The sequence below is a fragment of the Eschrichtius robustus genome, chromosome 11, assembly GCF_028021215.1.
Source record: "Eschrichtius robustus isolate mEscRob2 chromosome 11, mEscRob2.pri, whole genome shotgun sequence".
NCBI lineage: Eukaryota > Metazoa > Chordata > Mammalia > Artiodactyla > Eschrichtiidae > Eschrichtius > Eschrichtius robustus.
The window spans coordinates 63686408-63710343 of record NC_090834.1 but is presented as its reverse complement, the minus strand read 5'-3'; the positions used below and the strand labels follow the sequence as shown (position 1 = coordinate 63710343).

Below are 23936 nucleotides of genomic sequence, written 5' to 3'. Positions count from 1 at the left end.
TCTTCTCAGAGGAACAAGTTGGGGGGATATGTGTAAATAAGAAACACAATTAAATCATAAACTTAAGAGCAAGGTGGGAAATAGCCAGGGGCTGGGGCAGGAGACCAGAGCTGTACCTCTACCAGTGAAGAAGCAGAGTTAGGGCTGGAGGCCCTGGACAACCTCAAACTCTGAGGACATCGCCAGAGCTGGGCAACAGGTGCTACTTACTTAGCTGTTAAGATTTTGTGATCCACATCATCCAGGGAAGAGCTGTGGGCCACGTGGAAGGTGCCAAAGAGTGTGTTTCTCTTCTTTTTTATCTTCTCAGCCTGCAAAGATGAGGTCCTCAGCTTAAAAAGAGCAGGGATAGAGGCTGGAGAAATGAGAAATGCTATTCTGTGGCTGGTTCCCCCTCCTCCTAGCACAGCTTAGGCTGCACAAGAAGAAGGAAGGCAAGAAGAGAAAGGAAAACAGAAGGCAACAGGAGAGAAAAGGGTAGGGGAAGAAAGAAAATAGAGGCAATGAGACAAGCCAAGGGATCCTGGCCCCAGGAGGATTCTGTCCCCATGTCAGTCTGGGGCCAGCAGAGACGTCCCTCTACCTGCCTCCACTTGCTTCATCTTTCCCAGAAGGCAGGTGGGAGTAGCCCCACACCCTCATTCCCTCCTCCAGAAGCCTGAAGACATTATTAGAAACTGTATTATCAGGAAAAGAAACAAAACCCAACACCAGGATGTCTCTTCGTCCAACAGGAGAGATATAGAGAGGCAGAGAGGAGGAAGAAGGGCAGGTGAAAGAGGGTGGGGGAAGAGAAGAGGGCAGCAGGAGGGCAGGTCTCACCCCCTCCTTGGCCACCAGCAGCTGCTTCTCGGCATTTTGCTTCTTGATGTTGTAGTACTGTACCTCCACCTCGTGTGTCAGCTGCAGCCACTTCTGAAGGGCCTCTGGAGCATACCATGAGCTATGTGATTCCAGCTCCTTCTCTGCTTTCCTCAAGGCCTCCCGGACCTGTGTAGCCAAGAGGATGTGAGTCCTTACTACTACCAAGACCCTCTCCAATGCCTCTGTATGATACTTCAGAGTTCTTTTCTTCTATCTCACCTAAGCTTCACAACTCTCCCAAGAGGGAGAAAGGGCAAGGATTATTCTCTGTATTTAATGTACAAGAAACCAAGCTTGGAGAAGGAAAGTAACCTCCTCAAGGTCACACAGTCAGTAGTGTCAACCAGAACTCAAATGGAGATTTTTTTATTTTTTTATTTTTATTTTTTTTTTGCTGCCAGACTAGAGCATTCTTTTCTCACATACTTGTTGCCTCTCCTCGTCATATAGCCAATCTCAGCAATCTTCCCTGCTCTCATAAGGTACAGATTATCTCAATAAATCCTCTTCTTTCTGACAGTTGGGTCTGTTCTTGGACTCAAGACATCACAATGTGGCAGGAAAGCATTTGGTTGGGAGTCTGGAAATATGATCTGGTCCCTGGTCTGTCATTCAACTGGCTGTGTGACCATGTGTTTCCTAAAGCAGATCTCAACCAGTGTAAGGCTTTCTGCCATGCAAATCCAAACTGTAAGCGAAGGGGTGATCTCAGGAGAGCATAAGCTCACCGTCATGAGAGGTATGTAAAGAGCTCATGTCAGAAAGACCTTCAAAATGATTGCTAATCCAGAAGGGGACTGGCCTGAATACTCTCCAAAGTCTCCTCCAGCCCAGAGACTTTGTCTGTGATTCTCCCATTGAGATGGGTGGGTAGGCTGTAATGGGCACTCTCTACAAGGCAAGAAAACAACAAGCAAGCTTACACCTAACATGGGCATTGCCAACAGAGGCCAAGATATGGAAGGACCAATGTGTAAGCAGACATCTCCTCACTGACTTCTCAGCAAGGAGCATAAAATGAAGCAGATGGTCACAAAGCACTCAAGCATGAAAGGTCTGAAAGTATATACAGAATCCATTATATTCACTGAATTCCTTCTATCTCACCCAGGCTACCAGTATAAATGATCCCCAACTCCCCCATCTGAACACTGACTTCTAGCTGGTCGGAATCCCAGAGAAAAGAGATTGAGAGCAGTCTCATGCCCAACTTCAGCCACTGGGGAAGTATCCCACAGCAGGCCTGAGGTCCTCCCCTGAGCCTAATATAGACCAGGAGGCCCTTAGCTAAGGACAGAACACCTTCCTTCCTCTGAAAGCCAATGACACGATCAAGCGTCATTTGGTTTTTGCTCCTTGAAAAGGAAACTATAAAATGGCCCACTCCTGGCTTTATAGATTTAAAATGAGGAACAGATACCTTAGAGGCTGATACACCGAGTCTGGAAATGTAGGATCAAGTTCTACATTAAAAGCAGTTTAACGTAGCTGCAGAACTTTGAAGCTCTGAGGAGCAGAAGGACAAAGAGCTAGCTTAAAAACCTCCAAGTGGCAGAAAGGAATCTCTCATCGTCTTTCAGGGCTGAGGAGAAAGAAATCCACCAGATCTCAGTCACAAGTCAGGAAGGGGCGTACCTGAGAAACTGGGACAAATGAGCCTTAGGCCAAGTCTTATTAAACTACAACCCAGTTCCAACATATGTCAGTCTCTCATTGGCTTGAGGTGATCAGAGCCTCACCCAACATACCTAACAGAACCCTATATCTGATGGAAGATAAAAATCACCTGCAGCCTCTATTATTCTTTATGCACACCGTCCAGCATTTAATAAAAACAAATTACTAGACATGAGAAGAGGCAGGAAAATATAAGCAATAATCAAGAGGAAAAATAAGCAATCCCATAAATGATCCAGATGTTAAGAGTTACCAGTCAAGGACTTTAAAAATACTATGATTGAAATGTTAAAGAAAATATGGGAAAAGATGGACAGGAAACATGAAAACATGGAGATTCTGGACAGGGAATGAGAACCTATAAAAGAGCATTCTAGAAAATGCTCTATGAAAGGGCATTCTAGAAAAATACATTATCTGAGAGTAGGATTCCACTGGATGGGCTAAATAGCACAATTCTCGGCAGAATACAAGATTAGGGAACTCAAAGACAGATCAATATAAAATAACCAAACCAAAGCACAGAGAGAAATAAAGAACAGAACTAAGCATAATACACACTACAGAGAATGTGTATTCTGCAGTTGTTGGGTAAAATGCTCTATATACATCAATGAGGTGAAATTGATTAACCATGTTTAAATTTTTTATATCCTTACTGATATTTTTGGCTGCTTATTACTGAGAGATAGATGCTAAAATCTCTAACTTTGATTATGAATTTGTCCTTTTAGTTTTTTTAACTTTTGCTTTACATATGTATTTTAACTATATTATTAGGTATATCAAATTAAGGGTTGTTATATATATTACTGTTTAATTCACACATATCATAAGTGAAATGTCCATTTTTGTCTCTAGTAATACTTCTTTCTCTAAAGTCTACTTTGTCTGATATTAATATAGCTACCGCTGCTTTATTTTGCTTAGTGTTTATCCTAGTGTTCTCATCCTTTTACTTTTAACCATTTTGTATCCTTATTTCTAAAGCTTGCCTCTTGTAAACAGCATATAGTTGGGTTTTGTTTTTTATCCAGTCTGACACTTTGCCTTTCAATCGTTTTGTGTAGTCTGTTTACATCAACCAAGTCTCAACACATTTGAAAGGACTAAAACCCTATGGCACACACTATTTGACCACAGCAAAATTAAACTGGAAATCAATGAGAAAGATAAATAGGAAAGTACCCAAGTGTTTGAAAATTAGGCAACACACTTCTAAATAACCACAGGCCAAAAAAGAAATCACAATGGAAATTAGATAATATTTTGAAGTGAATGATAATGAAAATATGAAATATCAAAACTTAGTAAATGCAGCTAAAGCAGCGCTGAAATGGGAATTTATAGCTCTAAATGCATGTATTAGAAAAGATTAAAGGTTTAAAATCTATAACCTAATCTTCCATCTCAAGCAGCTAAAAAGATAAGAACAAGTTTAAAAATTTTTAAGTGCAAGACTTCTACACTGAAAACTACAAAACACTGTTGAGAGAAATTTTTAAAGACCTAAATAGGTGACAGGATAACCAATGCTCATGAATTAGAATAATTATTTGGTTAAAATGTCAGTTTTCCCCCACATTAATCTATAGATTCAATGTAAAAACAAATAACAATCCCAGCAGAGCACACTGTAACGGAATGACAAGCCAACATGGAAATGCAAAGTACCTAGAATAGCCAAGGCCATGTTGCAGGAGGTCAAAGCTGGAGAACCTAACACTGCCAGATATCAAGACTTGTTGTAAGACAATGTGGGATAAGGATAGACATATAGACCACAGAACAGAGTATCTACCAGGGAAAACACCTTGATCTCCTACCTCATCTTATACACAAAAATTAGTTTGAAATAAGCCATATCCCTAAATGTGAAAAGTAAAACAATAAAGCTTCTAGAGGAAAATATCTTGGAGTTAGGGGAAGATTTCTTAAACAGGCCACAAAAAGCATCAACCATTTAAAAAAAAAAAGATTGAATAATTGGTCTTCATTAAAGTCAAGAACATCTGTTCATTAAAAGACAATATTAAGTGGCTTCCCTGGTGGCGCAGTGGTTGAGAATCTGCCTGCTAATGCAGGGGACACGGGTTCGAGCCCTGGTCTGGGAAGATCCCACATGCCGCGGAGCAACCAGGCCTGTGAGCCACAACTACTGAGCCTGCGCGCCTGGAGCCTGTGCCCCGCAACGAGAGGCCGCGATAGTGAGAGGCCCGCGCACTGCGATGAAGAGTGGCCCCTGCTTGCCACAACTAGAGAAAGCCCTCGCACAGAAGCGAAAACCCAACACAGCCATAAATAAATAAATAAATAAATAAAAATTTAAAAAAAAAAAAAAAGACAATATTAAGAGAGCAAAAAAGCAAGCCACAGTCTGGGAGAAAATATTTGCAATATGTATGTATATATATAGACAAAAAGACTTACATCCAGAATATATTTTAAAACTCTTACAAATCAATTAAGAAAAAATACAACCCAATTTTTTAAATTAGAAGAGATTCCCAAATAAAGTGGTCGAAAAGCTTATGGAAAGGTATTCAATATTATTGGTCAATAGGAAAATGAAAATTAAAATCACAACGAGATACCATTACATCCATATCAGAATGTATAAAATGAAAATGCCTAAAAATACCAAGGTTGTAGCTCAACTAGAACTCTCACACTATTGCTGGTGGCAGTATAGATTGGTACAACCATTTTGGAAAACTGTCAGTTTCTGATAAAGCTAAATATATAAATGCTCTACTGCATATCCAACAGAAATAATTGATGCCCACCAAGAAGGTTCATAAACAATGTTGTTGATAAACTGCAGAAAAAAAAAAAAAATCTGCAAACAACCCAAAAGTCTATCAACAGGAGAATGGATAAATAATTTACAGTATATTCATACAATGGATTAATACTCAGCAATGGAAATAAATCAATTATCACTACATGCAACATGGATGACTCTCACAGACATAATGCTGAGTGAAAGAAACCGAACACAAAAGAATACATACTGTATAATGCTATTTATATGATGTTCAAAAGCAGGTGAAACTAATCTGGTTTAGAGATTAAGACTGTAGTTACCTTTTGGGTGGAATATCGACAGGGAGAAAGGGGAGACAAAAGTGAGCCTTCTGAGTGCTTAAGAGAGTCTGTATCTTGATTTGGATGGTGGTTACACAAGTACATGCATATGTAAAAGTGTGCCAGCTGTATACTTATGATTTGTATACTTTATGTAAATACCTCAATTAAAAAGGAACAAAATAACTGTTACCACCTGTTATTCACTGTTCTTTGACAACCACAGTGACCATTTTTTGCAACTTTCCGACTACTCTTAGCCAGAGCTTTGGCCCCTGTCCTTTTACCCCACGCCCTCGGGGTGTCCAAGAATTTGCAGATTTCCCCTACCTGCTCCAACTCCTCCTCAGCATATTTTTGGCGGCTCCGTTCATTCTCAGTACCCTCCCTCAGCTCCTTCAGCCGCTGGGCTTCCTGCTTGGCAAGGCTGATCTCATCACGCAGCTTCTTCTCCAGGTGTACCTTCTCCACTTCCACTGTGCGGTGCTCCTCCTGGGCTTTGTGCAGCCTGGGGGGCGAAGCAGGGAGCTGGAGAAGGCCAGGCAAGCGGGTGCCAGCCAACACACCACGAGGCATGGCATCCAAGAGGAAAATGAGGGCTCCAGCACTCTGAACATATTCTCCCTACTCTGCTGCCTGCCTGGCTCTCAGGTAGCTCAGGGACAACAGAAACCACGGTCACTACCATAATTCTTATGTGGGCCATCATTTTGCTGCCAGTAATAAAGGCTGTGAAGCTAGGTTCCCGGGTACCTGAATCCTTCCTTCTAAGGTGTCTCACATACTCAGATCGTAACAACTATTAATTTACAAGGTATTTCACATTTGTTCTCCCTGCAGATAATGATATATTGTATCATTATAAGCCTGGGACAGATATGGACATGAAGGCTTAGAGACGGGAATTAACTGCATGTAGAACTGAGACCAGAATTCCAATCTGTATGTCTTCAAATCCCACAGTTACTACCTTATACCAAGGCATCTGGAAGGTGCAATAAATGTAGAACACCCTGCAAGCTAGACCAAAGACCCAGAGAAAGCCTGATGGTGAGATGTGATGGGGGTGGTGGTAGTGGGGAGATTTAAGGAAGATGAGAGGGGAACTATTGAGCTGTACCTCTTGGACTCCTGAGTACCTGTTCCCAGAAGCACCGAAAAATGAAATTCATGCCAAAGGGGCTGGACAAGATTTGGGAGAGCCCCTGCTGCCCCCAGCCCTGAGTTCCCTTCCTAAGTATCTTCCATGGTGGGTAAGATTTCAAGGGCATCAGTTATAATGAAAATATGCCCTTGTACCCACCCACACATTCCCTCTGTTTACTGACAAAACCCTTCATCCATCCAACCAAGCTTCCTTCCTTCCTCCCTTCTTTCTGCCACATATCTATGTTCATTCCTTCATTCATTCATCCATCCATTCATTCACCAAGTACTTTAACGCATCTACTAAATGCCAAGCCCTGTGCTGAGCCCTAGATATATTGAAATGAGTGAGAAAACTGTCTCTGCCACTGAGGTACTCATAATCTAGTCCAATATAAACAAGTAAACAGATAGGTGCACACAGGGTGATAAGTTCTATGATAGAGAGATATACAAGGTGTTGGGTAGGCGCCAAGGATGGGGTGATCAACTCTGCCTGAAAGGAGTCAGGGAAGGTGAGGCCTGGGGCTAGACCCAGAAGAAAGAGTAACAGTTGGCTAGTCCCTCTGGAAGAGGGAAAGGACTTGGCCACTGTCAGGTCTTCCGACCTTAGTAGGAACCACCAAGTTACCGGGGAACCAGGATAAGAGGGGGAAAGGATGAGGAAGAAGACAAGTGAAATATGGCTTAGACTTGAGGTACAGAGAGGAAGGATAGGCTACAGAACAAGTAGGGCCCACAGAGAAGAGCACTGACCACTGAGTTTAATTAAGTAGGTGAAACAGAAGAGGCAGAAACAGAACTCAGCCTATAAAGAATCCCAAGTCCAGATTTGTCAGTGACTGAAGCCTCAAAAGATGTGGTGACAAGTAAGGAGGGAAGAGGAAAAATGTCTAGGCTGCAAGCTTCCTGCTGACAAACTGTAGCCTTCTGTCTACTTTGTTCCTGGAGTAAAAGGGAGTTGAACCTCCTTAAGGTATACAGCAGGTGGCGCTACATGCACAGCTACAAACAAATCAGAGGCGCCATTTCCAGCCCCATCCCCTTCCCCTTGCTGAATGTCCTCCTTTATTGTATTCTTCCATGACCCCACTGCTTGAAATTACACCACTAGGGATTCGATTCTTCACTGAAATATCATCCTCTCCGGAAGCAGCCTCTTCTGAAAAGCCTGTGATATGCCTGTCTTCTCTATACAATAGGGAGCTCCATTTAAAGTAGAATCAAAACTGACCCACTTTCATATAGTCCTAACAGCATCTAATAGAGATGAAGATCAATAAATACCACTGGGTACAGAAATGAGAAAATAAACGTACAATCAAGCCTTGTCCCACTCCGTCTCCTCCACAGAAGACTGAGCATCTTGAAGGCAGCAATCAGTTACCATTACAAGCAAGAAAATTAGGCAGCCTGACTGCAAGCCCTGGCTCTAAGCAGCTGTATGACTATGGACAAGTCTGTTCCCTGGACTAGGCCTGTTTCTTCCTTTTTAAGTGGGAATCAAAATTCCTGCCTGCCTCAAAGAATTATCTTGAAACCCAGTGAAATCCTAACTGGAATGCACATGTAGCATTACATTTATTCACCCAAAATATCAGGAACTCTGTAAAAAAGCTCTTTGGTGGCTGGCAGTTGTAGGCCTGCCAAAGTGAGGAGGGACAAGGAGGCACATGGGCTCTGGACACTGTCAGAGGAGGACATGTGTGTGCACAGGTGCAAGCCTGTCTTTGGGGAGAGTGTGCATCCGTTTCTCCAAGTGCCGCAGTGGTCATTTAGCTCTGGAGGCCGTGCGGAGCAGGGAGGGCTGGGAGCTTAGTTTTATCCCCAAACTTGGAATGTCTCCTGCCTAGATTCTTTGCCTTTGGAATGAAAACAGTACATGTTTTTCAGACAAATGAAGAATGGGGACTGCCCACATAGCAGCATTTCGCCCCCATTTGGAAAAGGGCCCAGGAACAAGGGGGTCCAGCAAAGTAGCCAGGAATCGGCTCAAAGATAAAACTCCTCTTGCCTCCTAAAAGTCCAGCCCATGGAAATGAATCTGCTAAGGCTGCCTTTATTGAGGCAGCACCCTGTGGGTGTCGAAATTCCTAGCTTACTACTTTCTGACACTCACCCTCTCTGAGGCTTCATTTCTTCAACTCGAAAATTGGGATAACAATACCTACCTAACAGGGTTGTGGTGATTAAAAACAATAATACATTTATGTACTTAACAATACCTAGCTCTTAAGAAACCCTTTCCCCATCCCTCCAAAGAAAATTGTATCTATCATTTTAAAATAACAGAAAAGAGCCAGACTTCATTCCTTTTTACATGGATTCCTGCAAAGACTTCCCAACTGGAGCCCCTAGGCTGTTGGAATAATTTTCTAAAAGACAGTCCTGAAGGAGGCCTCTGCTTTTCTCAAAACCAAAACAAAGCAAAAAAGCCAAATACCTACGTTGACTCTCTATTGCCGTTTGCATCCTACTAAATTTCTCCATGTGAGTCTGTAGGTGCCAGGGATCTGGCCTCACTCTACACATTCAACCAGAACTACCAGGTTACATCTTTCCTACCCATCTTTCAAGGCCACCTCCTCAGACTCCACATCCACTCATCTCCTACCTCTGTGCCCTTCCAGTCCTTGGAGCTCTCGTCCCATAAGCTGGCACTGATTCACTGCTCCTTCTTAAGTGTGAGCTTTGTGGCCCCAGGAGCAGCGACTTCCTTACAATTCCCTGCACAGACCTGGTTCCTAGACTTCAGGAAGTATTGGGTTGGCCAAAAAGTTCGTTTGGTTTTTCTCTGTAAGATGGTTCCAGTAGCGATTAGTTGTCCTTAACTTCATTTGAAACAATTTTGTTAGATTGTATTGTGACAGCTGTCATATCGGCATGCATTTAAAAAAAAAAAAACTTATCAAAATTGGTGAATTTTTGTGTAGCCATTTTAATATTGAAGATGGAAGAAAAAAGCAACATTTTCAGCTTATTATGCTTTATTATTTCAAGAAAGATAAAAACACAAATGAAACACAAAAAAAAGACTTGTGCAGTGTATGGAGAAGGTGCTGTGACTGACTGAACAGGTCAAAAGTGGTTTGCGAAGTTTCATGCTCGCTGGACGATGCTCCACGGTCAGGTAGACCAGTTGAAGTTGATAGCGATAAAATCACGACATTAACTGAGAACAATCAACGTTATACCACGCGGGAGATAGCCGACATACTCAAAATATCCAAATCAAACACTGAAAATCATTTGCACCTGCTTGGTTCTGTGAATCGCTTTGATGTTTGCGTTTCATATAAGTTAAGCAAGAAAACCTTCTTGACCGTATTTCCACATGCGATTCTCTACTTAAATGTAACGAAAATGTTCTGTCTGTAAAACAAATTGTGACAGGCGATGAAAAGTGGATACTGTACAACAATGTGGAATGGAAGAGATCACGGGGCTAGTGAAATAAACCACCACCAACCACACCAAACACCGGTCTTCATCCAAAGAAGGTGACGTTGTGTATATGGTAGGATTGGAAGGGAGTCCTCTATTACGAGCTTTTTCCGGAAAACCGAAAGATTAATTCCAACAAGTATTGCTCCCACTTAGACCAAATGAAAGCAGCACTCGAAGAAAAGCGTCTAGAATTAGTCAACAGAAAACGCATAATCTTTGATCGGGACGACGCAAGACCGCAGGTTTCTTTGATGACCAGGCAAAAACTGTTACAGCTTGGCTGGGAAGTTCTGATTCACCCGTCGTATTCACCAGATATTGCACCTTCGGATTTCCATTTATTTCGGTCTTTACAAAATTCTCTTAATGGAAAAAATTTCAATTCCCTAGAAGACTATAAAAGGCACCTGGAACAGTTCTTTGCTCAAAAAGATTAAAAGTTTTGGGAAGATGGAACTACAAAGCTGTCTGAAAAATGGCAGAAGGTAGTGGAACAAAACGGTGAATACACTGTTCAATAAAGTTCTTGGTGAAAATGAAAACTGTGTCTTTTACTTTTACTTTAAAAACCGAAGGAAACTTTTGGCCAACCCAATACTTAGGTCGGCTGACTGACTGGCACCTTCTCTTCACAGCTAGATCTTCTACAATAGTTTCTAAGCCATGTTTTATTTAAACAGAATCCCAGACTATCAGAGCTAGAAGGCCCTGGTATTCTCCTAGTTCAATGCCTTTACATTACTGATGAGGAAATAAGTCCTAGAAAGGAAAGGGATTTACCCAAAGTCATACAACAAGTGAGTCTCATGAGATTTAGATGCTGTACAAGAAAGCATGAAAGGTATTAGGAAGACAGATTTGTGAGGTTTCTTTGGGAAACAGTGAAGAACAGTTAATTATGTCTACTTCTATGGGAAGGGAAGCAGTCCAGAGGTGGGACGGAGGATAGAATGACCCCTAACAAGTCATCCAACCAGGGAAGCTCAAGACCTCTGACAGCTCCACACTTCTCCCTCTGAAGCTCCGAGGGAGAAAAGATAGAAATAAGCTTCTGCCCTGGGGAGGAATACTTGCCTGTGCGAATGGAATGGCAGGAACCTAGGCTCTGATGCAGGTTTGGAAGGATGACACAGCCTGGGCCTCTACGTCGTCAGCAGGGTCTCAGGAGCCAGAAGGCCCACAACGCAGGTGGAAACTGGAGGCTCCCAAGAGATGGCAGCACCGGGGCCGTGGGGAAGGGACAGGGCCTTACCTTTCCTGAAGGTCATGCAGACTCTGCTCAGCTCGGTGTAAGCCCTCCAGATCCTTCATCATCTTCTTCATGTGCTCCTTGGAGTAACGGTTCTGGATATAAGCAAACCAGCAGCCGCCCACACCAATAACGATAGACACCACAAGCATGAAGTCCTTGAGGTGATTATGGCGGGTCACTGCCAGAGAAGAAGGGCACAGTGAGTCAGGGTGCCCACTACACACTTAGCCTTGCAGACTCTGCTGCACCCCCTTCTCCACAAAGCCTTCCCACTCAGGAGGAATTCGTTTCTCTTCTTAGACACACACTGGCCACACTCTGTGCCTATTTCTCTACTAAGTCAAGGCTTAGTTTGGAAAGGATGAGAGGCCTTAGAGCAATACAGGAAGCTTACTGGATCATATTCTCCTAATATGCAGTGAAGAGAACTAGTGCCTTCTCAATACATCCCAGGCATTCTGGGCTGCGATGAGCCCATGTGCCCAGAGGCAGTGGCTTCTACCCTGCAGGGTAAGCAAGGCTACAGCGCTACAGTAGGTAGAAGGGGATGGCTGGTAAGGGTACAAAGCAATGTCACTAGAGCCTGAGGACTGGCTGTGGGACTGCGGTTACTGCAGGAGCTGGGTTTCCTGGACTACGAGGCTATTCTAGGTACAAGGTACAAAGCCCAGAGCAGGTAAAGGTCTGCAAGTCTCATCTACAGAGAGCATTTCTAGGCTGCGGCTCAGCCCAGAGACCAGGTAGAACAGGAGTAGCATCAAGAGATTGGTACACATTAAGACATTACATGTGCCAGGAAGAGAGAATACCTCCAGGGAAGGCCTGGCAGCAATTTGGTGAAGTGCGAGGGCCCTGGCCGCCAGCTGGGGTTCAAAGCAATGCTCAGTCTCCAGAGCAAAACTGAAAAGCTAGACAAGGAATAACACCAGAAGATAAGAGTAAAAACCATGTCCCAAGAACTGAGCCAGCCAGAAGAGGGGCAGTCTTGGAGCCTGAGATTGGTCCTGGTGTGTCAGACCTGGGCTCTCGGCCACAGCACAGGAGACTGAAAGAGACACCAGGAGGGAAAGAGGCTGCTCCTGTAGACCCGGCCTGCATTGTACTCCACTTGAGATAGAGCAGCTATGGCTCAGAGGAGCCCCAGACGAGGGAAAAGAGGTAATGACATCCTGTGCACAGTGGGTCACCTGGTGCTGGGGAGGGGGGAGGCAGGACTGACGGGATTTCCGTGCCCAGTAAGGACAAGGGCCTGAGGGGAATCCAAAAGGATCCAGTGGAGCCACCAAGTTGAGGCAGGGTCTAGACAGCAGGAAAAGACACATGTAGCTGAAATCCCACTGCATGAAGCTGAGGCCCAGTTTGACAAAAAGGGTTACATTCATAGCTCCTCACTGAAAGGCTGAGCAATAGGACCTGGGGATGGTGTGGGATCAAGGACAGATTAGCACATTCTGTTTCCATCCAAGGGAGGGGAGTTACTAGGTCCAGGGTGTAGCCGTGTCCTTTACGTGTTTATGCCAGACTCTAACAGAGAAAACTGAGGGTCCTCTAGCGGCCATTCTCTAGCTTCCTGGCAGGTCTATACTTCCAGCCATTCTCAAGTCCCCACTCTCCCGTCCTTCAGGTCCCAAGAAGGGATATCTCTGCAGCACAGTGAGCTGCCTTCCTTTCTGGAACACACCTGCCTCCTATCCAGCCTCTACCAAAGGCTGGGGTATTGTATGTCTCCCCTGTTTATTAAAGACTTTTCATCTTGGCTTCCCAGGGTTTCTCTCCATCAACATCCCCTTTACATTCCTACTAAAAGTCAAAGGTACTCTGTTCAAACAAGACTCTATGCGACCAGCACCCTCCCCCTATTATCTCCAACCCTTCAAAGTTCTTAAGGTGGGCATACAGATTGGGCGCCGATCTATTCTATTCAGTCCCTTATTCTACCTTCTCTAGATCGATTTGAAACAAGATCCTATTTTTTCCAGCTTCATATTCTCATCCAACTCATAAATAAAAATACTGAATGACCAGGGGCAAGGATAGGCTCCATCAGTCACCCCCTGGGTCTCTTCAGCCAGTTTTGACTCCACTTAAATATACAAGCATCCATCCCATATATCCCTCTGCCTTGTCAAATGCATAGCTGAAGCTCAAATATACTGCCTGTCACATCCCATGGGCTACCAAGCTTGGTGGGAAGAAAATAAGTCTAATCTGGCTGATTTACTCTGTGGCCCCTACTGATCATCACTTGTCTGTAGGCCAGTGCCCAGCACAGCACTGACCAGCACACAGAAGGTATTCAATAAATATTAGTGGGATTGAATCTTCACTGATAAGCCTCAAGTGTGATATCTCCCTCTCTTTAATCCACATAAGGAAAGAAGGGAAATAGAGAAAATATAAAATGGAGCAGGCATTTAAATTCATTTCAAATTCTTACAACTATTCTATAAGGTAGAGTCTTCCCATTCTGTAGACCAGAAAACTGAGGCTCCAGAGAGGCACTGACTTGCCAGAGTCCATAAAAAGTGACAGAGCTTGGATTCAAATCCAGATTTGCCTGACTGCACGGTCTTTCTGCTACACCCCACTTTCTCATACTCATGCAGCAGGTATTGTTTCTGTTTTATTACATGCAAACATCTCTCACCATGGAGATGCCTATAAACCCTGATCTAGCCTGAGTTCAACTCTAAGGATTCCAAGGCCTGAGTTTTCCCCCGAAACAACATGCTGGGAGCTGACTGTGGCACTGCCATCAGGACAGTGAAGATCCAAAGGCTGAATGGCCAGGCCTTTGAGGTTACATGTAAGGCCTCACGTAGAGAAATTTTTGTTTCATCAAAGGAAGCATCTTGCACTGAGTATGAGGAAGTCTGGGTTCTACGCTTGCCTCTGCCCCAATTTGTCATGAAATTCATTTCCCCCATCTGGGTCTCAGCTTCCTCAACTGTAAAATGCATTATCACAGAATTACTAAAAGATCAAATGCATAGTTGTAAATGTAAGTGCTTTGAGGTGTTTGGAGACATTTAGATGGGCATATCCCATAGGTAATAAAGAATGTAGATGTGGGATTTGAGGAAGAGGTAGGAGTTGGAGAAGTAGATGTGAGAATTGTCAGTTCCCTTCAGTGGTGTCCGGGCTGAACCCCACAGTCCTAAGGGAATCTGTGATGGTTAACTTTATGTGTCACCTTGACTGGGCTAAGGGATGTCCAAATAGCTGGTAAAGCATTATTTCTGGGTGTGTCTGTGGAGTTGTCTTCATAAGAGATTAGTATTTGAATCGGTAGACTAAGTAAAGAAGGTCATCTTCACTAATGCGACTGGACATCATCCAATCATCCACATGCCACTAAGGGCCTGAACAGAACCAAAAGGCAGAGGTAGGGCCAATATGCTCTCTCCACTTGAGCTGAGACATCCATCTTCCCCTGCCCTCTTACATCAGCTCCCCTGGCTCTCAATCTTCAGACTCAGACAAGGACTCACACCATCAGCTCCCCTGGTTCTCAGCCTTCAGACTCAGACTGCATTATACCACTGGCTTTCCTGGGGTCCCAGCTTGCAGATGGAAGATTGTGGAGCTTCTTGGCCTCCATAATAGCATGAATCAATTCTCATAATACATCTCCTCATATATATATACCTATATACATATCCTATTGGTTCTGTTTCTCTGGAGAACCCCGACAAATACAGAATCTATAAACTATTGTCAGAAAAAAAAGAGGGGAAAATAGGGAATTTAAGAGTCTAGTCTATGCCTTATTAGTGATGTATTTCTTCCTACCATAATCCCAGTCCCATTCTTCAATTCCTACCACCTTCCCAGCCTACCACAGTTCACAGAGACCTGCCCATTCCTTCTCCCCTGAACTAGGATTCCCACTCTTTGGACAGCTAAAAACATGTATTATCTCAAGGTTCTGCCCTGTGTGTTTTTCAGCTTTCATGGCAGTCACCTTCTGGTAGTCTGTGAGTTCCGCAGGACCCGGGCACAAGACTTACTTATCTCTGTAGCCTCATACTTAGCATAGAGGCTGACCAGAGCAGGTACTCAGCAAAGGTGGAAAGGAGAGAAAAAGGGAAGAAGAAAGGGAGGTTTTAGCAGGAAAGGGGAGGTACTCTATAAAGTGCATGTGGAAGGCAAATAAATACCAGTTCCTAGGATCAAAAAAAATATGGCAAGCTGTCGTCACAGCCCCGACAGGAGCTCAGCTCTCAGAATCCACCTCATACCAGGGAACACAGCCACAGAGAAACCATGGAGGTTTCATGAGAGCAGAGGTGGCTGGCTAGGTGAACAGAGCAAACCCAGGGAAGCTGGTTCGGACCTGGGGAGCCAGAGGGTGGCAGAATTCCCAGCCTGAGTGCTGCAAACAGATTTTAGCAAAATTAGGTCAACTGTTAACACAATCAGGCCTGAGGCAAGGGAGGAGGGTGTAAACAAATGAGATGCTTACATGTGAACACAGTCAGGGGTGATGGTGAGAATTTTCAGGGTGCCAGTTAGCACTGAGAACGTGAGCTTCCAATAATTATCACTTTCTGGAATCCCCTCTCCCAATCTATTCTCTCCACCGCTCTACTGCCCACAGTACCCCATGCCTGGCAGATACAGATACTCACCCCTTACTGCTAAAGTATGTGCTAGGAATTTCTCTTGTCATTTACACAGCCTTCCGTGCTGAGGTACCTGTTTAACCTGTAAGAACTATTTCTGGGCCCTCCTCCCTTCTGGCTGTAACCAAAAACTGCCTTAGCTGCCTCACCTATGCACAGACACTACACAGGGAGCGGTTCTCCCCTCAACTAAGCTGGGCCGGACTCTTCTCCCACCTCCCCCAGCCTCCTTCTGTGTAACTTCTAGCATTCATCTCCTGGCACTTCTTCCTTGCCGGGCCTTACACCGAGTGCTGAAGACACATGAACAAAGCTGTGTCTACCCTCAAGGAGTTTCCAGTTTAAAGAGTAACAGACAGGAAAACAGATTGTTACACAGAAAGCAGGTACAATTACTTTGCTGTGCACCTGAAACTAACACGATATTGTAAATCAACTATACTTCCAAAAAAAAAAGGCAAATCTGAAATAACAAACAAACAAACAAAAAAGCAGGTACAAAGGGCTGTGAATCCCCAGAGGAAAGTAAGAGGGAAGGGTTGAGCATGCCCGGGAAGAGGCTGGAAAGGCATCCTAAAGAAGGCTTGAAGGGTGAGTTAGAATGTAACAAAAAGGAGAAAGAGGGTAAGAACAGAGCTGACAGAGACCAGAGCAAGCTGTGCCAGAGAGGCAGCTACTCCTGCTTACTGAGGACTTTTCCCTATTACCTGAGCCACTGAGGAAGGAAGACAAGATGCAGTCTTGTCTTTTCCTCTTCACAACTCCCCCAGCCCTCGCAATTACTGGGCAGGCTTCTCTCTGCACCCTTCTCTGCACCCTTCTCTTTGTGCTAAGAGCACAAAGGGCACACAAGCCCTTAGCCCAAGACCAACCACAGTAGGCATTACACTAAAAACAGTAGCTACCATTTCCTTAGGGGAAACTGGGACACAGAGAACCTTAGGAATGTGCCCAAGGTCACAAAGCGACTGAGTGATCCAGCCAGTTTGCTTGATTTCAAAGCTGAAACTCTTATATCTTGTTTCCTCTAACACAAGTAGAGGGTGGGATAATACAGTAGAAAAGAGCACTGAAATGTAAGTTAAAGACCTAGGTTTGAGTCATGGCTCTGCTATTTAAAAGCTGAACGAGCTCTAAAAACTCACCTCATCTGAGCCTCAATTTCTCCCTCAGTGAATCATTTGCTGCCCTAATGAGACATCAGCTTAGGCCCCACACTGAACACTGCCCTTGGGCCTCTATGTCTCAGGGCACACCTAACACCTGACCACCGGCACTGCCAGGAGAGCCCCAGACGGGCCAGCCTGGAGCCAACTCTGCAGGTGGAAAAGACGGGAGAGCACCTGCGCTGCTCTGTGGCCACATGGGGAGGACTGAGCTGTCTTCCACTGTCAGGGCTCTGGGCTGGGCCAGTCTGATCCCTCTTCCCCCTTCCCAAGCTCTGAGGCTGCCGTGGGCAGATGAATCCCGCTCACTCAGCAGACACCCCCAGCTACCGTAAACAAAATTTTGATTTGCGATTTCTCAAACCTCAGACCGAAGGTGGGATTTTCGTTAAGACTGGGCGAGGTAGCCATGACTGGCAACTGAAGTCGGCCCAGGTGCTCTGGGGGTGTTTACTACAAGCCTGTGGTGAGGCCTGAGAACTACAGCCTTAAGAGCTCACCCTGGACATAGAACCCAGGTCAGAGCCAGCACAGGCCATCACTCCTAAGTCCTACGTGAGTGCTGGACAGGGAAGAACACTGACCTAGGGATTTTAGTCCATGCGCAAATGGGAAAACAAGAGCTTAGAGGGACACAGATCAAGGGATTCTTTGCAGATACCCACCAGGCATGGCCCCGCCCTTGCAGAAGTCTCCTGGCAAAGAGCTTCCTAGTATCTTCCTCAGGTTCCAGCTGGCAATTTTCAAAATTTTTCTTTAAGAAGCATCAGCAGGAAAGTATAAAAACAATTTCTGCCATCAGGACAGCTGCTGGATTCCAAAATCTTAGCTCCCAGGAGTACACCAACTCTATCTGAGTCCTTGAATGAGAGAGCCAGTAAGAGCCTTAACGACCAAGCCCATTTTACAGATGAGGGAAGCTAAATCTAGGCAGGAGAACTAAATTGCCAAAGGTCACTTGATAAGGCAAGGGCCAAATACAGAAATCCTAAAAGTACAGGATACAGGATACAGGAGGAAAGAACAGACCTCCTCCTGTCTTTTACACAGAACCTTTATCAACCAAAGGGTTTTTCCCCAAAATCATGGAATGTACAGCTGAAAGGAATAAGGATCCTTTAGTTCAGTTGTTTCATGATCCAAATCAGCAAACACATACTGAGAAAAGTGACCTACACAAGGTCACACAGTGAGTGGCAATTCTGAAGAGACCAAGGTGCTTTCCTAAACTTTATAAGACGTTCTCTAAATGGAAGTCCAGGAGTTATAAAAAATCAAGTTGTATATAATGATGATGATGATGATGATGATGATGATGGAGATATAATCCACATACCCTAAAGTTCACTCTTTTAAATTGTACAATTCAGTGCTTTTAGCATATTCACAAGGTTGTGTAACCATCAGCACAATTAATGTTAGAACCTTATCATTACCTCAAAAAGAAATCCCATACCCATTACCAGTCACTTCCCATTTCCCAATCCCTCCAGCCCCTGCCAGCCACCAATCTGCATTTGGTCCCTACGGATTTATCTATTCTGAATATTTCATGTAAATGGAATCATACAATATGTGTCCTTTTTTATGTCTGGCTTCTTTCACTCCCTCAGTTCTTTCACTTCTTTCACTTTTTTAGGCCACTTTTTTCCAGGTTCATCCATGTTGTAGCATGTATCAGAACTTCATTCTTTTTTACGGCTGAGTAGTATTTCATTGTATTTATATACCACAACTATTTATCCATTCATCCATTGATGGATATATGGGTTGCTTCCACTTTTCAGCTATTGTGAATAATGCTGCTATTTATATATACTTGTTTCAGTACTGTTTTCAGTTCTGTGGGTACATTCCTAGGTGTGGAATCGCTGAGTTATATGATAACTGTTTAATTTTTTGAGGAACACTATTTTCTACAGTAGCTGAACCTTTTTACATAATCACTAGAAATGTACAAGGGTTCTAATTTCTCCACACCCCTGCCAACACTTACTTTCTGTTTTTTGTTTGTTTTCGCTTTTATTGTAGCTATCCTAGTGGGTGTGAAGTATCTTCTTGGCTCTAGTACCCCTGCTCTGCCAATCTCAGAAACAGTTTTCCGCTGACCTCTGACCTCCCTTAGATTAGGTCATACGCAACCTATTGGCTATATGAAAGGAGTCTAGGAGAAGATACTCCTGTCCTGGTATCAGTCTAACCTGCTTCACCAAGGCTCCTCTTGCTGGCTCTGACCTCTGGGACCCAGTACCATGTATGTACCCAGGATTCTGGTTCCTACGCTCTCCAGCCCTAGATGATTTTTCCATATACAATCCTTGCTGACTTTAACCTGCAGTTTCTAACGCACCCTTTCAGATATGGTAAATCCTATTTTGATACAGAACATGTAACAGTCTGTTAATATGTCTCAGAAGACTAAGGAAGACTTTCAGGCTGCCGGAGGCCTCCCCTAACTTAGGTGTGACAGGGGAGAGCCTCTGCAAAGATAGCCTAGCTTTCACTGCTGGGTTTGATTCTTCTGGCAGAAGTGTTCTTGCTGGTGTATACAAAGAGAGGGGAATAGGCTGTTAACGGAGAGAGTTTAATAAAGCCACTTCCCATTTTTCAAGAGTCAGCTCAAGAGGGATCCTCTCCATAAAGCTTCTTGGTCTGCAATTGACAACTCCTCCCTACTTTGTGCTCCCACCTGAACTATGGAATGACTTACACGACAGTTATACCACTGTATTTGTTGACCATTTATTCAATTTGTTGACATGCCAATCTCCATTTAGACGGAAATTCTTGAGAGCAGGGACCCTGTCATGCATAGTGGTACACAGTAGGTGCTCAATAAATGTTAGTGAATGAATGAAAGGCCATTGCTCAGTACACAGGGTGGGCCTCATATAAAGAGTAGTGCCTTTGTTGTGTCATATATTCAAAACTTATAAATGAATGGCAAGAAAAAATGTGTCCTAGGACCAAAAACAGGGCAACAAAGGAGATGGAAATGGTCTTCTCCCATGTTGCTCTGTTTCACGCTTTCAAAAGATATAGACTTTCTGGAAAAGGCAAAACTATGGAGAAGTGAAAAATCAGTGATTGCCAGGGGTTGAGGAGGAGAGCGGGATAAATAGGTGGAGCACAGAGGATCTTTAGGGCAGTGAAACCATTCTGTATGACACCACACAGATGGATACACATCATTACACATTTGTCAAAATCCACAGACTGCACAACACCAAGAGTGAACCTTAATGTAAACTACGGACTCTGCGTGATAACGCTGTGTCAGTGCAGGTTCAGCAGTTGTTACAGTGTACCACTGTGGTGAGGATGCTGATAATGGGGGAGGCTGTGCATGTATGCGGGCAGGAGGTATATGGAAAATCTCTGTAGCTTCCACTCAGTTCTGATGTAAACCTAAAGCTGCTCTAAAAAATAAAGTCTAGGGACTTCCCTGGCGGTCTAGTGGTTAAGACTCTGCACTTCCACTGCAGGGGGCACAGGTTCAATCCCTGGTCGGGGAACTAGGATGCCGTGCAGTGTGGCTGAAAAAAAAAATTTTTTTTTAATTAAAACAATGAAAATAGGGAATTCCCTGGTGGTCCGGTGGTTGGGACTCGGGCTTTCACTGCTGTGGGCCTGAGTTCGATCCCTGGTTGGGGAACTAAGATCCCACAAGCTGTGTGGCCAAATAAATAAAGTCTATTAAAATTTTTTTAAACCACAGAAAGTACAGACCCATCCACCTCTATTGAGACATCGGCTTGGGCACTTGTCAAGCCAAATGCACGGACAGGGAAATGTTATACTGCCCCTGACCCTGCCTGCCAGCTGCTTCTCTGGACTAGTTCTTGGCGGTATAGCATTCTGCTGCTGGCATCCTCAATTGATGCCAACAGCTCCCGAAGAGCAGGGAATAGGCCCTAAGAGCCTGTTTGGTCAAGACTGATTTTCTAAGAAATCTTACTACTTCTGTGTTGAGTTCACTTAGAATAAAAAAGGTTGGCAAGGTTGGCCATTCCCACCTTGCAGATCTTCAGGAGTTGAAGCACCTAATACCCTCAACTAACCCTGGGTTGAAGGGACCAAACTTCCTTAGTCTGAGTGTGTCTCTATTGATTCAGTGAAAGCCTGCTTAATCCCGTTTGTTTGTCCAAGGACACAAAATGTTCAGCAATCAGTTCATACCCTCTGCATATCCACAGCGAGAGCAGGAACAGCTAATGGCACTCAGCCCCTTTTGGGTTACTTTTTATACCTGAGCATGCCCTTCATATTTTAGTGTTTGTATCCTTGCTCAGGTTGTTTCCTCCACCTAGAATGCCCTCTCCTGCCACCTCCATGGAATAAAACCCTATCCATCTTTAAAGGCAGAGGTCACATGCCACCTCTTCTATAGGATGCCTTCTTTATCCCTCCCCTGGATCTCAGTAGCATTGTGTACCTCTCTAGAACATTCATTTTACCCCTTTAGGGCAGACCCAGGACCTCAACCCAGCCACTCCAACTGCCTTCGGGTCCATGGCACATCAGCAGCCCTTCTTGCCACAGGACTCACAGAGAGGAGGCCCAAAGAGCACTGTGTCCAGGGCCTTCAGCTGCAGCTTCTGCCGATGGCTCCGGTCTGTCATCTTTAGCACAGTCCCTGTCATGGTGGTGTTGGTTACCGCGAGCCTGTTGGGACAAAGAGTAGGGGCTCAGTTCCCTGTCGGCAAAGCAGGAAGGATCCTGGTAGGACTACCCACCTCGCCCAGGAACACTTCCATGACTTCTAGCTCCTGGTGATTGCTCCCCTCGGCACTCTAGTACAGAGAGTCTGTACCAGTGGATCTCGGCAAGCAGTAAACAGGACACATAACATTCACCAAGAATTTGTTCACCCTTCTGCCCAGGTCCACCATCTCCTGAATATCCTACTCTCAAAGGATTAACCATCTGTGACCATTCCCACACCCAACTGTAAATTTTCTGTTGTACTTCTCCTTCCAGGGAGTATCCACTACATACCTGTCCCCATACTCCCACCATTTGTAAACACATTCGCCTGTCCAGCCCAGGTCAAAATGTTATGCCACGTGACCCAGTGATTCTAGGGACCTCTGAATTATCCTAATCCTAACACATTGTCATTAAATATAAATCTGCTGACAACAAGCATTGCCTTAGTCTTCTTATCTTGTATTTGAGTAACAGTAATTTACTCCCAGTCAGATTACTATAATTTCTTATGTTCTTTAATCATACTGTTAATAATAACTTAATAAGAGAGGACCTATAAACAAGGAAATGATGTAGGAAAAACGGGACTTTGTTTCTCTTCTGCTGGAACACAGTAGATACAGAAGGAGAGGGGTATAGGATATGAAAGGTTGAAAAACCACTGATCTGGGTCCCACAAGTGAGCATTACCTACTGTACTAAGGTTAGTGCTCTTTTCTGTTTCATAGCTTTGTTTCCCTAGGTAGAAAAGAAGCTTCTGACATCAGTGTGTCATTTATACTCCTGCCTGGGCATGCAGGCGTAGCTACTTCTTTCTCTAGCCCTGGGAAGCGATCAAGCCCACCCACAAGAGAGGCAGTGAGACACTGTGATGGGGGTGGGGGTGGAGGTGGTCAGGAGAACGAGTTTCTGGTGCCAGCTCCATCAGTGACTCACTTGTCTGACCATAAGCAGCTTGGTCTCTCCCCTGGGGCCTCAATTTCCTTCTTTTACTTATGTAAATCACATGTTTCCTACAAAGCTGGGAGTTCTTGGGGCTCCTGTTTAGAGCACTTCTACCAGGTGTACTGGCCCCTTCATCTAACTGATCAAAATAAGTGTCATCTTTTCTACATTCTGTTTGTCAAAGAAACCTATGAACTTCTAAGCAATGAGAAATGAGAAAGGAGCTAACATTTAATAAGCAGCTGTGTATATCTCATACTGTTCTGACACTTTACATACAATACCTCATTTAGTCCTCACACTTTAAGAACCCAGTTCTATTATTAGCTCCACTTTACAGATAAGAAAAACGAGACTTAGAGGTAAGTAGCTTGCCCAAAGTCACACAGCAAGTAAGTGGCAAAGGCAGGATACAACGCAAATCTGCTAGATCCGTCCCATTATACCACGCTGCCTAGGGATGGGCCTAGAAGTGCCCACACTCTACCCCACACCCTATGCTCTGAATGCTCTATGCTTCCTGCTGTCACTAAGGTACCACAGCTTGTTTACCTCTACCCCTATGCCCAGCCTGGCTGGGTCTGGTCTTGGATCTAATCCTAGTCACAGAATGGCCAAGTGAGCGCACTGCCTGAGAACTGACTTCTTACCCTATGTTTTACAGTTTTAATCGAAGCCATAGCCGTTCTTCAAGATGGAATAGGCCAGGGATCCACAAGGCAATACTGCTATTTCCATGGGAAAGAAACCTAAATCCTGGAGCTTCATGGTCAATCATCTGTTTAATTGTCTCTCTTTTCCACTGAACATGGAGTTCCTCAAGGCCAATGTGAGGTCTAATGCATTTCTTTGTCCTCAGGGCCCAGGAGAGAGCATGGCACATGGTAAGTGCTTGGTAAAGTTTTGTTAAATAGAACTAAACTGAGTATTTCCAGGAAGCCTATTTTCAAACTACATGGGGCAAGAGGAAGATGCAGTGAAAAAAGCAGGGCACTTAGAACCAGGCAGACCTGAGTT

At 44.3% G+C, this 23936-nt stretch overlaps 1 protein-coding gene across 2 annotated transcripts in view; it reads right to left on the bottom strand.

The window, feature by feature from the left end:
• The window catches only part of STIM1 (stromal interaction molecule 1), a 212441-nt gene that overhangs the window by 9900 nt on the left and 178605 nt on the right, over window positions 1-23936 (bottom strand). For both annotated transcript variants that reach the window (XM_068555037.1, XM_068555038.1), the window contains exons 5-9: window positions 21814-21929; window positions 11474-11651; window positions 5959-6136; window positions 823-990; window positions 211-311 (exon numbers count right to left, since the gene is read on the bottom strand). In XM_068555037.1, coding sequence (XP_068411138.1) covers window positions 211-311; window positions 823-990; window positions 5959-6136; window positions 11474-11651; window positions 21814-21929 — 741 coding nt within the window. The remainder of the gene's footprint in view (window positions 1-210; window positions 312-822; window positions 991-5958; window positions 6137-11473; window positions 11652-21813; window positions 21930-23936) is intronic.